The 17432-nt window shown below is 42.1% G+C and overlaps 1 protein-coding gene across 3 annotated transcripts in view; it reads right to left on the bottom strand.

Moving 5' to 3' along the window:
* Window positions 1-17432, bottom strand: part of LOC135394424 (mRNA-capping enzyme-like) — a 146288-nt gene that overhangs the window by 87236 nt on the left and 41620 nt on the right. For all 3 annotated transcript variants that reach the window (XM_064625160.1, XM_064625159.1, XM_064625158.1), the window contains 3 exons: window positions 14928-14958; window positions 12531-12639; window positions 7394-7497 (listed from right to left, as the gene is read on the bottom strand). In XM_064625160.1, the coding sequence (XP_064481230.1) occupies window positions 7394-7497; window positions 12531-12639; window positions 14928-14958 (244 nt within the window). The remainder of the gene's footprint in view (window positions 1-7393; window positions 7498-12530; window positions 12640-14927; window positions 14959-17432) is intronic.

The raw sequence follows: 17432 nt of genomic DNA, 5'->3' as shown, positions 1-17432 counted from the left end.
AAAAACGCGGTTTCGCAGTTCATCAGGGCGAATTTTAATGGAGGTTGTACACAACTGTGCACTAGTGCCAGTTTCAGTTAGCGAACATGCAGCAAAGAGCATTTAGAAATGAGCATTGTGCTATTCGTGTTCGTCACTGTTACTGCAACATACAAATTCATGCGTGCAACACGCAATGGCTTGGTAATAAGCTGGTACAAGTACATATGATATTCAAGGGAAAAAAAACAACAAATATTCGAAAACAATCATATATAAAACGTGTGAATATCAATTTTCAATATTTCGAATACAAATCGAATATCAGAAACATTCGAGTCGTATTTGAAATTTAGAATATTCGCACACCTCTATTATCATATCCATATTCCAGCATCATTAAGGAGGGACATACAGTGTACAATAGGTGAACTTGATCACAGAGTCTGCCTGGAAAATTTCTCTCATAGCCCACCCTATGAGAGCACAACCTCGAGAAACAAGAAAAGGGGGAAAACTAACAGAGCTGTACTGTAACACACAAGCGTCTCGCCGTTCGATGTCCACAATCTCTGTGATCATCCCATGAACAGAAGGAACCACAACAAAGTCACGCCGTACTGAGGCAAAAGGTGGAGCACCGCGTTTTGTGTGTAAAGGAGAAGTTGGAAATAATTCAAGCAAGGAGTGAAGAAGGCAGCACTAGCTTGCACAAAAGGATTGTCCTTGAGCACAGTCTGTGGTATCTGGAGCTCCAGGGAGAGACTGTGGAAGAAGGAACAGATGGAGCAGCTGGCTCCGGGTTTGAAGGACTTTGAGGTTGCAGTTCTCTCCGCGAGATCAATGAATTGACAAACAAAGATTTACGGATTTTTGTCCATTCCGGTGAATTAAAGTGCTGTTATGAGTTTTTCTTTAAAAAACACCATTGAATTGGTGTTCCCGGCTACTTAGTACGAAGGTAGGTGCTTATCTCGTATTTTCGGATACGCCGTAGTACCACTTTGTACGTAGTTTTTCTGCGTCCCTGCTAGGTACAGTTTAGAGGGCTTTACTGTAGAACCTTTTCAAGTAAAAGGGACACGTGACGGAATAGAAACAATACTACGACAACACAAAACACACTGAAGAACTCAATTACGCTGTGATAGGAACCTTTGGGTCCAGCCCCCACAAATACCCACAAGGGCTGCTACTAAGCTCTTGAGTGTGTCGTTGTGTACCATATGCAGGCTACTTAGGAATGCACAGCAGCACCCTTACAAGACGCAAAACGTCCACGGTCTCCAAGAAGGTGACCATGCAAGGCAGATACAATTCTGCATTAGCAAGCTGGGTCGCATCCGCTCACACCCCACAACCCTGCAATCTCTCGAGACGATGAACGAAGTGATGCTCCACCTAAACGGGAACGTGAATACACAAAACTGTCGCTACTGGTGCAGACATAACCGACAGTGGAGAGGAGAGCAGATGGTGAAGTCTGGGAAGGTGACCGTATGGTGTGGAATGTGGATGGAAGGCTTCGTGGGGCCATTCTTTTTCAAGGGGAATGACATACCGCAGTATGCTAGAAGAGGATTTTTTACCCCAGCTGTAAAGTCTTCATATGCAAAATGAGACCTGCATCTTTATGCATAATGGCACATCTCCACATCTCTCTCATCAAATGTGAGACTGGCTCAATGTCAAGTTGTCAACTTTCCACAATGCTGGATGGGTCGGGGTGGCCGCCAAGCTCCACAGACTTGACAGCCTGCGACTTCCTTTTGTGGGGCTATATTAAAAATATTGGACACCGTACACCTGCTCAGACCGTCAGGAAGGATCCGAGACATTGTGCTGGCCGTAACAGATGAAATTCAGGAAAGATCATTCCAAGTACACGGAAGATGGCTCCAGCTGTGCATCCAAATGAACAGATGGCACATGGAAGTCTGTTTATCCTCACCATAACCACAGTACACTCATAAATAGAGCCCGGATTCCTAGGCAAATGCCTATTTTTTTCCTAATATGTAGTGCCTCTTCGATACATGAGCATGAATTGGGTGCTGGGGAACCTCCTGTATCGATTTGATAGTGCCTATAACTGCCTATTCTAGCGTTAGTGCCTATTTTGGCGTAGATGCCTAAAACTTAAATTAAACATGGAAAAATGCCTATAATGGCCCTAAAGCGGTGGCAAAACACCGTTATCCAGGCGAAATTGACATGGGTGACATCGCACGTCCTCTTGAAGCCATCGATCATTTGAAAGAAGCAAGTATCTCAAAGGTATTGGAATGAAAGTTGAGAATTAAAAATCGATTACACCATACAGAGCTTGCTCGTTCTTTCTCTCCATTCCAGCATTGAGGTGTCCTCGTGGGTCGTTATTAAAAAATATAGGCACATTTCGTGACGGTTTTGTGTCAATCTAGAACATGCATTGCTATAGCTTGCTTACAACTCGAAGAGTCCCCAAAACTTTTATCTTTTCTTTTTTTTTGTTTTTGCTAACGAGGGGCTGTGACGTACGAAGGTAGGTACAGGTCCTTACAGTTTGGCAACCTTAGCAAGCTCCCCTCCTTGCGGGCTGTCAGGGCCATAGCTACATGAGTAAAGGAGACACCGCATCCAGTGTGAGCAGAATTGATCCCCCATATTTGCTACTATTGCGACTCTTGTGGTAATGCTGAAAACGAAATCCAGAAGGCAAAGCTTAAACAGTTCGAGGACTCAGAAATTTTAGCGTTAAACCCGGGTATAACGATACTGACGGTAATCGCGAATTCCATCGTTATACGGGGTACATCGTTAGACGAGGGCTGACTTAAATAGCGCGTCCCCGAAAAGTCGCGCGCCACCCCGCGTGTAGCAAAACAAAAAGAAACAGATGCGAAGAAAAAACGCGTGGCTGTGTGATATCGCACCGGCTTGGGAAAACAGCGACCAAAACTCGTGGAGAGAATCAGGGAACATATCGGGCATCTTCTGGCAACCTTACCACCATTCCGCAAGTCGGCTTCACCTAGCGCCTGTGTGCTTTAGGAGAAGCTTGCTTTAGAACACTGTCGCGCGACTCACGCGTTTAATTCTTTTGATGCGAATTTCGGATGATACGAATTCTTCCCGCTACCCCGTGAGATTTGTATAATCGAGATTGTACTGTATCTTATCGAGGTGAAAATCGCCGCGAGGTTACTCGCACGAGACAGCGTCCCACATCGTTATACGAGTACTCGGAACCGCGGCCTCCATCGCTGTACGCGGGTCGTTTCCCCATAGAAACAATATATATTTTGACGGTAAAATCATAAACCATCGTTTTACGATGGATATCGTTATACGCGATATCGCTATCCACGGGTTTTACTGTATATGCTGCTCGTGACAGGCCCTTCCGAGAAGTGTCGTGGAACTGGTGGCAATGGCTAGAGGTCTTGTCTTTTGACCATATAGTAGGATCAATAAGTTTTGCATTTCATGCAGCAAAAAATCAGGAAAACAGTCAAAACCACCATTTACGGTATTGTTCCCACGGATAATACTGATGTATTCCCTTTCTTCTTGCGCTTTCAGTGCTACAGATGAAAAAAACTCAACGATTTATAGTGCTTATAATGCCATTTTTAGTGCCTCAATCCGGATTTTTAGCACCTTTATAGGTGCCTGAAACAAGGTTTTTTCGTGCCTAAAAATCCAGGCTGTACTCATAAAACACTGAAATGTAAAGCACAAACCCACGTACGTGTTGTCGACAGCGCAAGATTTTGTGTCGTGTTGTCTCAAATTCTCCCTAATCTCGGGGAATCAGTAACGGATCATCGTAACCACCAGCTCGCCTGTTTCTTCGCTGTTTTGTCTGCTGCCCAAGATCACTTTTCTTTTCGGGCAAGGCATCACACCACGCAATACGGCATGAGACAGAGACAACTGCTTATGCGAAGCTCGCTTTAGAACAGCATCGTGCAACCCGCGGGTGGAAAGCACCTGCTGGGCCTTTTGAATAATCTCGCAAATTTGGGCAGCATTGGTCAAAAGCTGACACAAAAGTGTTATGACCGACCTCTTTCACTGACAGTAATGGAAAATGAACATTCACTGTCTATTTTCTCGACTCAATTTTTATTTTGGTTTAATTCATTTCATACGAATTTCAGATGATACAAAATTTTTTCCGCTACCGCGTGAGATTCGTATCATCGAGATTCTATGGTATGGCAAAAATATTAGATATTTCAGATAATAGGCCTCCTTGCGAGCCGTTTTCCGCTGAGAACTCAGATTTTTGGGGAATCTCTTCATGTACCCTTTAAGAACATGCTTACAATACCATTCTGAGTTTCTGAGTTACAGGTCCACACTGCTCATAGAGCCTGAAGTTTCCAGGAAATGTTGTTTTTCCCAATTCGGGGGGTAAAAATCTGGGAAATCAACAGTGTTCTAAATTCATGCGAATTCGGGTGGAAAACCTCCCAGTATGCTAAATTCAGGGAGAAATCAGACTGCATTACTCGAACGAACTGTACTGGTTTTGGAACAAACAGTGATGTAATCGTTTTTGCGGCCAAACAAGCTAGTGTGCATTCTTAGACATTTCAGTGAGGGCAATTTGCTGGGTAACAACGGGGTTTCACCCTAATAAGGCAACCTTGAATTTGGGGTGAAAATTTGGGGAATAAACGGGTTAAACCCTAAAACTTCAGGCTCTACTCATAAATGGTTTCAGCCCAGCTGAACTCCTAATGCATTGCTGTCTTTGAAAATCAGTGGCTGACACCCCTACATCAGGGTTACACTGTATGGGTTACAAACACTCCTTCAAGTGGCATCATTCAAGGGTGCAAAGAAGCACCACTATCACATGGAGACAGATGGAGGTGTTATCAGAAGAAACAGGTTCCACTTGATACCAACTATCTCAACAGCAGTCCCTGATGTCTCCTCCCAGGCGTATCTCACAGATGGGGACAAATCACGGCACACAGACAGTCTGTCATTGGAGGTACCGTGAAGAAGTGACTACATGCAGTGGCCGATTAGTGAAGCTAGTGGAAACGTTGTAACTGTGGTTAAGGATATGTTTGTTTAAGGATATGGATTCTGTACTTTGTTACCTTGAGATATTAAAGGGATGTAGATGTGCTACCAGATAACGATGCGGCTCAAAGGAATGAGCCCGAAGCGTGTGATGTAGAAAAGAGAATAAAGATGAAATTCTGTTATTAAAACTCCAGATGAAACGCTGTGATTTGTAGCCATTTGTATGTCACCAAGTCTGTTGATTCCAACAGCTTATTGCTCCTCTCTTGTTGGGTGCCATTAAACACAAGACATGTGATGATCATTTGATGTATGATTAGTACAGCAAGGCAACAAGCAGGCAGCAAGCACCTACTGCAAATTATTTTCTATTATGGAAACAACAAAATGACGGGAACAAGAACTACAGTAGCCTCATGCCTGGTTCCCACTCAATTTTGAAACAAAAATTCAAGAATCTTTCAAGGACCTTTAAGGCTCAGATGCTATTAAGGTGGGGATGTAAAACATGGTTTATGGAACGAACTTGAATATTTCACAAAAATATTTATACACTGCAGGTATCTGGTATCACATGACGGAATGTATGGCGACTAAGAAACAGTGGCTCACAAACGTGGCTGAAGGTTCCTGAATGTTGAAGATCATAGGTAGAGCCCGATGTTTTTGGGTTTTATTGTTTTCAGAATTCGGGGGGTAAAAATCGGGTGTTATCTGGTGAGCAGGAAAACATGATGGAATCAGGTGAAATACAGCTTGTTGATCTTGCTCAGAATGACACGGGAACTCTGCAGAATTTACACTGCTAGACCATTAAGGTGGTGCATCACCACCACCACCCCCCCACCCCCCCCACCCCCGAGGCCTCTATGGGAGTCCCCATACATTTTTCAAATTGTTTTGCGCTGTGAAGAATTGTCTGATTTGCATGAAGTTTGTTTTGAATGAAAGTGTGTACCAATTTCTAGGGAATAATGGTTTTAGATTTTTCACCTCTGGCTTAGAAATTTTCCCATCGTACGAGAAAATTTTGCTGTAACTATTGTGATACAAAACATCTAACTCCGCAGAAAAAGAATCCAAAATAAATCGCAGATATTTACGGCTGCATACCCCAGGATGTCGGGAGACTCTGAGACAATGAAGCTCTGTTTCGCGTCTTTCATGTCATTGCGGATCCCCTCCATGTGCTTGTCGAAAACTTCGATTAGTTGCTTACGACGAAGTTTGTGCCCTCCGGGCATTGTTTTGGCAGCTGGGCAGTGTTTGTGTAAAAATTCTCCAAGGGGACCATCAGCCTGCTCGAGGTTTCTTCCACTCTTGGCCAGTGCGCTCACAAACTCATGAACCACACCTTCAGCATTCTTTTCTCCTTCACACTGACAATAGCTAACTTGAAACATTGTCTGCACACCTTTCGCCTTCTTCTTTAGACTATCATGTCTTGCCGATGCGAGGTGTTCCCTTATACGATCGTAGGGTTTCTTCGCCGGATCTGACGACAGCACCAAGTTACAGAAACAGCACGCGAGCATGTTCTTCCTCCCTTCTTCACTATGTATTTCCAAATCGTTGTACTCCTTGACGCAGTCTTCAAGTCTTTTCCTTTACGACCCGCAATCATGTCAAAAGACGAACGTTAATGCATGAAAGCTAGCACATGTTCATCAAGTGAAACTACGAAGAGCCGACAGCTGTCAAAAGCGAAAAGGCGCTTCTCCTTCGTCACGGAGTGGATGACATGCATGTGGGAGGCGCTCGCACGTGGCGGCAGCGTTCGCGCATGTGCGAACGCTTCCTTTGAGCAGGAAAGCCAATTTACAGGACGGGAGCTGCAACGAACCCTCGTAATGCCCGGTACAAATCAGGTTAAACCCGACTGCCTGCTGGGTAAAAAATTTGTGGTAAATTCGTGTCAAATCGGGTTTAACCCAAAAATGTCCGGCTCTAATCATAGGGTAGGTAGGAATGCTGATCAATACAATGAAGGGTGTTGTTCATTTCTCACACTTCTGGCTTCCGCTTGTAATTGCTATTGCAATGAGTGCTAACTTCTGTGGTTTCAACACTAAGTTCTGACTCCAGATGAGTGGGATTTGCACTGGAGCTCCACGAGAATATGAAAAAGACGCAAAATCATGGTTTTCAAAGAGCGTGAAAAACTCCAGTGCGTTCCCGACTGCGAAAACAGCATTTTCCAATTCCAGGGTATTCAAGGACTAGCGGGAAGCATGTCACGTGAATGCCTGCAGTACTAGCTCTGTTAGTAGCATTCAAGTAGACAATGCACTTACACCACTAATCCTCAAAAGTGCACGGACTTATTTCAATTGTTCCCACACTAATAATGCATTCTTGAGTAACTGCTGTAACAGAGCATAAGCACCTTTTTGCGGAACTCTTTCCGCCTTCTTGTGTGGCCCTCACCACCTTCGTCCTGACCACTATCCAGTGGATTGCCATCATCATCCAGGTCAACTGAATCTTCCTCTGTAAATAAAGAGAATAGACCTTTACACTGCAAGAACAAAAGATTTCCAACACAGAAGCGAAAAAGATTGTATGAGACTAAAATTTTGCATTCATCAATAATGTTCTTGGTGATAAACCTAGAGAGTAAGAAAGAAACTTCATTTTATGTTGTTTCTCTGAGCACAATTGTACCGACAGGGTCAAAAGACATATTTTACATAAAGTAATGTTGATGTGTAGATTAGGGCACCAGCTATACCTGAACAAGAATAAAATAATAAACCTACACTAGAGGGCAACTAACAATTAAAAGCTATGAACAAGGAGATACAAGAGACACTGGGAACTGTGAGTTGTCGGTTCTTGTCCAGTGTCCGTCCCGTCTAGTCCTCCCCTTCGTTGCTCCTCAGACTCAAGGAGATGTTTCTGTTCAATCGTGTACACCAGCTTGCTTGCCTCCTCTACTTATGTTCAATGTGAGAACAAAATGTGAATCAAACTCTGAATCAGGAAGGGCAAACCTCAATACCATGAGGAGATTAACACCACAGCATTTGCTCATGGGGATGAAGACAACCACTAACAGGAGGTTGTTACTTGCCATTCGACTTGCAACACAACAGGAAGCTAGCATAACAAAAAGAAAGAAGAAAAAAAAAGTACACACATATCCTAAGTCGCTGCTTTTGTCCCAGAAATGTGAACGGGTTGCCAATGTTTATGACTCACACAATAAATGACTTTTGCATTGCTTGTTGGAGAAAGACAGGGCAGGATTAGCCACATTCATTGCTGATTAAGGGAAGACTTCACAGACCTGGCTTGGTCTATGAGCCTGTGCTTGGTCTTGCCTGAACACAGGGCGGGGCGCACAAACATAATATGTATTTTGGTGTATGTCTCTCCCTGTTTCTTCATAGCAATGAACAATGTAGTTTCACAGGACCTTGTACTACGCTGGATGACCTTTGACTCCAATGACTTATGCCCCCACCATAGCACTTATCCACAGAAGTGTACTAAGCTGAGTGCAGATATTGCACAGGATGTTTGTTTTCATTTGATATGGAGTTGCTATAGCAGCAGTTGCCAAAGCAGTACAAATACTTCTCTTACTGATGTGTTATATGTAGGGTTCCGGGTTTTCGGATTTATCCGATAAAATCAGAAAACCGTACTCCGGTAAAATTTTAAGCAATTCGGATTAATCCGAAAAACTCCGCTTGGCAGATGTTTTCCCTGGTAACCGGGTTATTGTTCTTGGCCTCCTTTTGTGTCCTGGGTTTCTTCTGACCTCGGATACTGACCCCACAGCAACATAACAATGGTTTCTGTGACCAAGCGTTTCCTTCGACGGTTATCTCGACCACTTGAGGATTCACCGGCCGGGTTTTTCCCTAGCCTGTTTTCCGATTTCCTTGTCCTACATGTGACATAAGCACTAAAATAAGCATCGAACCGTACAGAGTGGTCTTTTTGAAATTGCAACTAGTTACAGTGCTGACGACAAGATGGGACGCAAGCGAAAACCGCCCTGCGACTACGTCAAGTAGTACTCTGATTTCGAGGAGTTCACATCGTCCCTCGATCGCGATGCAGAGGTTGTCCTATGTAAGTATTGCCGTGTAACAGTGAGCACACGGAAAGGGTGCTTTCGGAATTGCGGAACACCTCAGTGTGCTTCGCACGAAATGTATTGTTAAGATTATGTCTCTTTAGTGTTGAAGCAATAAATGTGACAACTGCGTTTTCGCTGCACAACTGTGTGTGCGTCGTCAAGTGCTCTCCGAATTTCGGATATTAAATGAGCTGTAAATGATACACTCCGAAAAAATCCGTTTTTTGAAAGTAGAATAAACTCCGAAAAACATCATCCGGTAACACCCAGAAATAAACTCCGAAATCCCGGAACCCTAGTTATATGGTATGGCAGCCATTTCCTTACATGTAACTACGTGCCAGAATACTAATTCCTTCAAATTAAATAGTTGACTTCTTAAGTAGATGTTTTCAGACATAAACAACGAGAACTGGCCGAGGCAGACCACAATTAGGGATGACACAAACATGTAGAACACCCAGGTTCGATTCCTGGCGTCAGCACCTCTTTTCCCTGAGTTTGAAATTGTTTTCAGACATCAACTGGGATTTCTTATATTCTTCTCTTGATGTAAATGTAGTTTATGATGGCTTTCTCAGCCTGTTAAAGGGAGCACATTGCCACGAGTCATCTTCGAGAAACTTCCAGGGCAGGCACGAAACGGTACATCTCATCCCGGCGCATGCTGAACTAGAAGAAAGAAGCTTCCAGACACATCGCCTGCTCTCTGGCAAACGCACGTGCTGTTTCTAGACTTTTCGGCACGACGCTTAAATGCTTGTGTGCTTCAGGCTGCAGCATCCTTTCTTTGGACCCAGTTGTGTTCAGAGAGCTATCACTCTTGTGCTTTTGCTACCAAGTAGTTTAATAAACGGTTTGCTGTTTATTCGACGACTCGCCGGCCCATTTCGCTTTGTGACAATATGAAAGGAGTTTTCCAGTACTAACAAAAAAACGCTGCCGAAGAGCTCGTAAACCATGGATGACAACAGAACTAATTAGTATGATCTCTAAACGTAACAAATTATTTCAGACGTTCCTTAAATCTCGAAGGCAGCAGGATTATGATCAGTTTAAAGCATGTAGGAATTTTACGAACAAGCTGATACGCCAAACTAAAACGATATTATAATTCGCTGTTCGACTCCACGTGTGATATCCGAACGGTGTGGCGTAATCTTAATTGTGTTATGAATCGTTCTGTGGGAGATAATTCAACTGATGAGCTTACAATTAATGGTGAAACACTCACTGGTAAAACATTGGCAGACGTCTTTAATCAACATTTCAGTAACATAGGGCCTAGTGCTGTGCACTCACAGCCCCCTGAATCGTGTCAATTCATAACGACAAATTCAGTCTACTTTTTTCCCAACATCTGAGCCTGAAGTGATGTCCGTATTTGCCAATATGAAAAATTCTAAAAGCTCTGACATTGATGGGCTTCAAATCCTACCTATCAAGTATGTACTAGACTTAAGCACCCCCCACTTGGTTTATATTTACAACTTAGCCTTGTCGTCGGGCACGTTTCCTTCCTGGCTGAAGAATGAGAAGGTGGTCGCAGTTTTTAAAGGAGGTGACAGAAATATCTTATCTAATTATCGGCCGATATCAGTCCTTCCCGTATTATCAAAAAGGTCTGGAAAGCATCATATTGAATAGGCTAATATCATTTTTCGATAAACACAACATAATATCTAATTCCCAACACAGTTTTCGTAAAATGCGATCTACAGAAACTGCGCTATTAGCTATTAAAAATCCTGTTGGATTTTGAGTGTAAGAATATAACATTAGGTATTTGCCAAAATGCTGACTCCCTTATAACTATGGCAAACGAGGATCTGTATAATCTTTACCAATGGACGGCAAACAATTAACTTAAGATCAACACAGGTAAAACCAAGGCAATTCTATTTAGCCGAAAAATAAGCAGATCTCCTTAACTATGTCATTAAAAATTGGTGGTGATAACACAGAATTTGTTAATAGTCAAAAGTTACTCGATGTTTATTTTCAGAGCAACATCACCTGGGACGATCACGTTGAGCACATAAAACGTAAAATATCTAAATCTGTAGGAGTCCTCTGCAGAAATCGCTACATATCACCTACTAAGATAAAGTTAATGGTCTATAATGCTTTAATTCATTCGTACATAAATTACTGCACCCTAATTTGGGGGACAACGACACATGATAATTTACACTCTATATTAAGGTTACAGAAAAAGAGCCTTAGGAGTATAGCTCAAATATCGTCTCTAGACCCTGTAGACAGTCTCTTCACCAAGTTTGATATCATACCTGCTCCGAAGTTATACCATTATCGACTACTTACAATGTATAAAAATGCTGTGAAAACTCATGATAGCACTTTTCTTAACTTATTAAAGCTTACAGCCCCTCCTCCAGTGCCAACACATGTCACAAAGACACCTGGAAAATTCCTTTCTCAAGAACGAACTATGGTAATCAAAAACTATCCTCTCAAGTGCCTGTAATTTTAAATAAATTCCAAATCTATGCAAAAACTTCCAACAAACAGATTCGTCAAATGTTGCTTGTCTAAGTGTGTCTGATTATGTTACTACTGTTCCACTTGTGTTGGTCATTAGTGTTGATAGAATGAATTTGATATATGACATAGTGAACACTGCCTCATTTGTGTTTATCGTTGACAACTTTCACGGTCAGAGTGGGAACCCAGAGCCTTGTCAAGCTGCTTCTTGCAGTTTTTTGCACTGGGCCTCCCACATTGTACTTGCTACAACGTGAAATAAAGTTTCAATTCATTCATTCATTCATACATGTTAGATTACAGAATTGGAAGCACAGAAAACTCAATTTTCTCGCTCCAAGATTCTGCAAGATTGCAACTCCAAAATTCTCGCGGTGTTGTTGGGAGAGAGATGGTAACTCTCAATGGAGTTTTGCGGAAAGATTTGTGGAAGCACATACCATTCGCTGGCGGCATTAATATACTGAGTCTTTGGGTGAAGTTGAATAAAGATATGAAATAAAATAAATATCATTCTTTAGCCTGTAGTGGCATCCAATTGAGTCGCTTATAGATCACTGTGAAAGCTGTTGTGTGTTAAGGTTGTGTGGTCATAAGGCGTCATATCCCACCAAAAGGAAGGAAATTCTAAGTTCTCTCAGGAAGGTCTATCATGCCAAGACGAGCCAATAATGCGGATACATAAGCACATTACAAATATACTGCGGCCACTGTTTTCTATTACTAGCACCATGCTAACTTGTTCCACTTGAGCAAACGGTTTAACATTTCAAGAACCTGCCACTGTTTGTTGCAAAATAGTTCTGGCATCCAGTTTTTGCTTAAAATTGCAACAACAAAAAAGAGAAAGACACAATGGTTTGAAAACTATCTCTTCCAAGCTGTCAATTTGCATCTACACACGGCTTCATGATGATGAGGTACTCACCTATGCACCAGTCAGGTCTGGGTGGTGCAGGAACAGTGTCGGCAACATCTCCATAGCGGGAGAAGAGTTCCCGAAGATAGTCAGCTTTATAAATACCTGGAGGGCGGGCCTGCAAACATTATTTGGACCAGTATACAATGAAATGCCATATGCAGTGTTACTACTGCATTGCTGTTGACTACAGGTAACTCAGCTTTTCAGAGTAACAGTTTCAAGTGTGTTTTTTTTTTTCTTTTGTTATGTGTGTGTGTTGGGCAGCGCTGAACCACATAACATCACAGTGAACCATTCGTGTTTTGCTCTTAGGAGCTTCCTTATGACCCCACAGTACTCACACCTGCCAACTGTGCCAACTAGATAAAGAAAAGCACATGTCACATAACCTTTACACCAATAATTGAACAGAAATATGTGCCCTGACAATAAGATACCGCCAACTTCGTAGCTATGTAGGAACTTTACTACAACTTGAATGTATGTCTCATGGTTTTTAAATGGCTCTGAATGGACACTTTTCAAAAGTTATACAACCAGCAGAAAAAGGTACTCATGCCACTTGTTTGTACTGTAAACCAGGCCGCACACCCTTAAAAAAGAAGCCAGGGTCTGTCATCCCCACGTGAACACCACGTCTTGCTGCTACTTTTTACAGATTATGGGAACCCTGCATAAATAGGGAATGCACACAGGTCCTCCCACAGGGCAAGCCCTCTTTCTTTTCCCTGTTCTTCTTAGCCACCGCTACCAGTAGAGCTTCTGGTTATCAAACTTTTTAACTTGTGCCTGGAAGCTGTTCAAAACGTAATGCTTGCAAGACCTATCGAAGGTCGTGCTTAACACAGAGCTAGCAATCGCTCTATTGACTATCTTGGAGGGAGCAGAGCTAGATGGGAGCACACCTTTCTTTGACCCCAATCACTTTATCGCATGCTGAGATGGACTATCTCCACACAGGCTGGTGATGAATGATTGTGCTACAAATTTCTGCAGATTGCTGCAGATTTCCAGAATTAGTTGCTACAACTCAATCACGAAAGGCAAAAGGTCCCAAAGCAGTATAAGTGACATGGAGATGAAAGAAACCATATGCTGTTCCAGTGACTTAGGGTCAATTCACACCATGCAACCTGAACTGTATGACTGAGATATGCCGCACAAAAGTAGAGCGCAATGTTCAGCAATTCCACTGCTAGAGCCGCAGGTACAACTACTACGGAAGTCCAAAACTCAACATATAAGACTGCTATTCTGCATGAACTGCATGAACCAATGCTAGGTTAATACTAAGTACTGTGCAGTCAATCATTGTGAATTGTAACTAAATAAATATTGTTACAACACTGACTTTACATGTCACGAAATGACATTCCTGTGACTGCTGCCGCATGAGCTCTGCAACAGTTGATTCCAGTTTTCAAGAGTGTCATGGCTGTTTATCTTGTAACTTTTATACTGTGGCATCCTTTTTTCTTTCTGTTTCTGGTTACTGGTGTCAGTTAAAGTATGGACCTTCTATATTGGATTGAAGTTACATAGAACACAGACTGCAGTTCAACAGCAAAGGCTACTATAATTTTTTTTCCCCCTGCTTTTTGTGATGTATTAATTTTCTCAAGTTTCGTGACCGCTACAAAATTGTGGAAAACTGTACTCACGAATAAAGAGGCATAACACCTTGACAGATTGATGTATTGTTGTGATGCACTGATCAGATACACTCCGTCAGTTAGGTTCTCACAAAACAAGAAGTACCAAGGATACATATTCCTTTATTTTCACATTTGTCCTAGCTGGAGCCAGCCCTGAGCAATGACAAGCAAGCAATGCCATTGTTGTGGATTCGCCCGGTCACGATGGAAGTAGCAATCATTGTGCCTGATGTACATATGTACCAGGTGACATAGATTTCCCTCTCAACTAGACGTTCTACTGCAACTAAACTATCCTTAGGTTGGCTTGTAGCTCACAGAGCCTATCCAGAACTTTCCTAATCTCTCTATCGTTATCGAGTGACCACGTTGGTCTTCCTGGTCCATCATTCTCATGGTAAGAAAACCGGTGTTGGGGATACTGGAATCTTTACCCTGGAATCGCAAAATTAAATACCAGTACATGCGAATAACTTTGCAAGTGAATGAATGAGTGATACGCGAAAATTAATACTTTGCAAATAAAAATATGTTTGCAGTTTACATGACAAAAGCCCAGGCTCGAAAAGCAGTGAAAGTTAAGATAATCTAAATGATCCCCATATCCAAGAACTGCTAGAGCTTAGAAGGTGCCCTAGCAGTGGATCAATTTTTTCTTGATTTCTAGGTACACTGACTGAGTAGGTAAACTTCGATCTATGTGTAAGTAATACCATGTTGTATCCTAATAAAATAAAGGTTCACTTACCATGGCTATAGCCTTCACTGCAGCTTCAATACTAAAAAAAAAAGAAAATTGTTAGAATCTAAATTGTAGCAACTCAAGGACAAGATAGTGTTTGTCAATGTTCACAAGAGAACAATGAGTTACACCGAGGGATAAGTTCAGTGTACACGAAACTGATTTGTTTCAGAATCCAATGCCAGCACTCTGTTGTTGTTCACTATATTTCCTTGTAACTCAATTCTCAGAAAAATGATGGTCAAGGTACTACTAAGTTATCTACTAAACAAAATTGTCAGAGCAAATTTAAAGAAAGAATCTGCTGCTGAACGAGTACCCCTGTGCAGATACATTGCCTTGATTCCTGAACATGCCAGAATCTCCACAAAAAAAAAAAGGAATAAAAAAAAAAGAACACACACACCACAAATACCATGGCTAATCTCAGCACGCATCATTTCCATGCCATTCCATGACATCCCACCACATGCTGTTATTCTGCATACAGATTTCAGCATTTATGTCTTCAAAACTCCCTATCTCCAACATCAGGATACAAAGAATTATCCTAATATTTAATAATAATTATCTGTTGCCATAAATACTAAGGTTATCTTATTTGTCCTGCTACCCACCTACGATTTCTGCCAATGTAATTATGTGCTAATTGGGCCCACTTGGAAACTACTATGCAGAAACAGCTGTTTCAAATTAAATCATGTGGGATTATGCGTTGAGACGATTCTCAGCAGCACAGAAACATGTAGATGCCTAGTTACTATGTAAATGAGAGGACTTCATGAGACGGCGTTGCACACAACAAAGTTTCACATTTGCCATAGTTTGGTTACAATGCCTACCTTGTCAGTGTAGAAATCAAAGGGAGGTAGTAGTACAACTGGGGTGGGTAGTAGTGGGTGCTACCGCCACGAGGTTGACGTGAATACGCCTTTCCATGGGCAGTTTCATTTTAAATTGAACAAGCGCAGGCGCGAACAGGCGCAGAAGTTGGAACTTCTGTTGCATGGATTGTGACGAAAAAAACATATGTTGAATGGGACATTGGGCGATGTAAAACGCACCCTATACTAAGCTCGTGCAGGCATTAATTTCTGAGATGGAGAGGAGGAAAGATCGGAGACTCTTACACCCGCTTCTGTCAAAACCGAATTTGAGCGCATCCTTGAGCCGTTCATTTTCCTCGTAAAGGGTAAATTCTTTTTTGTGTCAGAGACAAGGTACTAGTGTAAGCGCCACATCGTTCTTGATGGCGTATGATGCATAGTTAATTTCCAGAATAATCGTAAACCTGGCATGTGCGTAAAAAAATTGCACGATTTGCGGTCACGTACCACACTAAGTATTTGTTTCACTCAAGTGAAACGTGTATCATTCGATAGATCGGGAAACGCCCTTTCGTGTGGAATGTTTTTGATGTACATCAGATTGAGGCTTATGTACTTTAGGTGTGTTCAAATGCGGAAGGTATGCAATATGATGCAAATTTTGGCCGCAGATATCTGAAATATGCTATCACCAATTTTAATAATTTTCGGCACATAAGTAGCTTCACCCCTCTTCTTTCTAATGGTGGAAAGACATTTTTACTTTTTTGTGTGTCTGGGGAGAGGAGCGATTTTTCTTTTTCTGAGACAATGTTTACGACACGCACGGCTTGCATATGCCACTACGCGCTTTAATGCGCCACACATGTGCATCAAAGCACATCACGAAATAGTGTGTCATGCTGAGCTTGGACACTATACACAGCTAAGTCCACTCTATAACAGTATTCATTTGGTGTGTCCGTGAACAAAATGGATATTTGCAATACGTGATGCTACAACAATTTCAAAATGGTAGTCCCTTCAGGCAGAAACAAGGTAAATGCACGTTCAAAAGTACATTTTATTGACACAATAAATATGTTTAGCCGAGCCTTCCGTAACCATATCTAAACAGAAGCTGCAGAAACTTGGAACACAATTTTTTGTGTTGCCTCACTGCTTTTTGTCCACACTAATTTTTCGCGGAGGTTGGGGATTCGTTTTGCACACTTTCACTGCTCCCTTTGTACCACCCTATGCTGCAGTGCCTCCTCTTTGAAAACGTGTATTTGTATTTGTTGCAATTATGCAATGCTGTCGTGAATTCTGACTCGAGGAACACATTCGAGCGCCATTAGATTTGCATTGCAGTGACAAGAAAATAGGATTCATAAAGCAGCGTCGTGTTATGTTTGGCATATAGCAGGCAAGGAAAGGACGTGCTCCTCATGTGATTGTGGGCAAGTATGTGAAAGTGAAAGTTGTTCATTGTTGGAAAAAGGGTGTGTTTTGCAAGGGTGAACGGTTGAACTTTGTTGCTAGGAAGCGCTATGCAACAGACGCTGTACGCTCAGTGCATGTATGTGTGCCAGTCTGCCAGGTGATTGTGTTAGTATATGATGACTCAAATAAATTTGTTTGTTGAAACATATCTTATATTTGTTTTTGAATTATGGAATAACTGTACGGTGGGCATGAAAGC

This window comes from Ornithodoros turicata, chromosome 5 (genome assembly GCF_037126465.1).
Source record: "Ornithodoros turicata isolate Travis chromosome 5, ASM3712646v1, whole genome shotgun sequence".
NCBI lineage: Eukaryota > Metazoa > Arthropoda > Arachnida > Ixodida > Argasidae > Ornithodoros > Ornithodoros turicata.
Note: the sequence above shows the minus strand (reverse complement) of the source record. Positions and strands in the feature narration are given on the sequence as shown.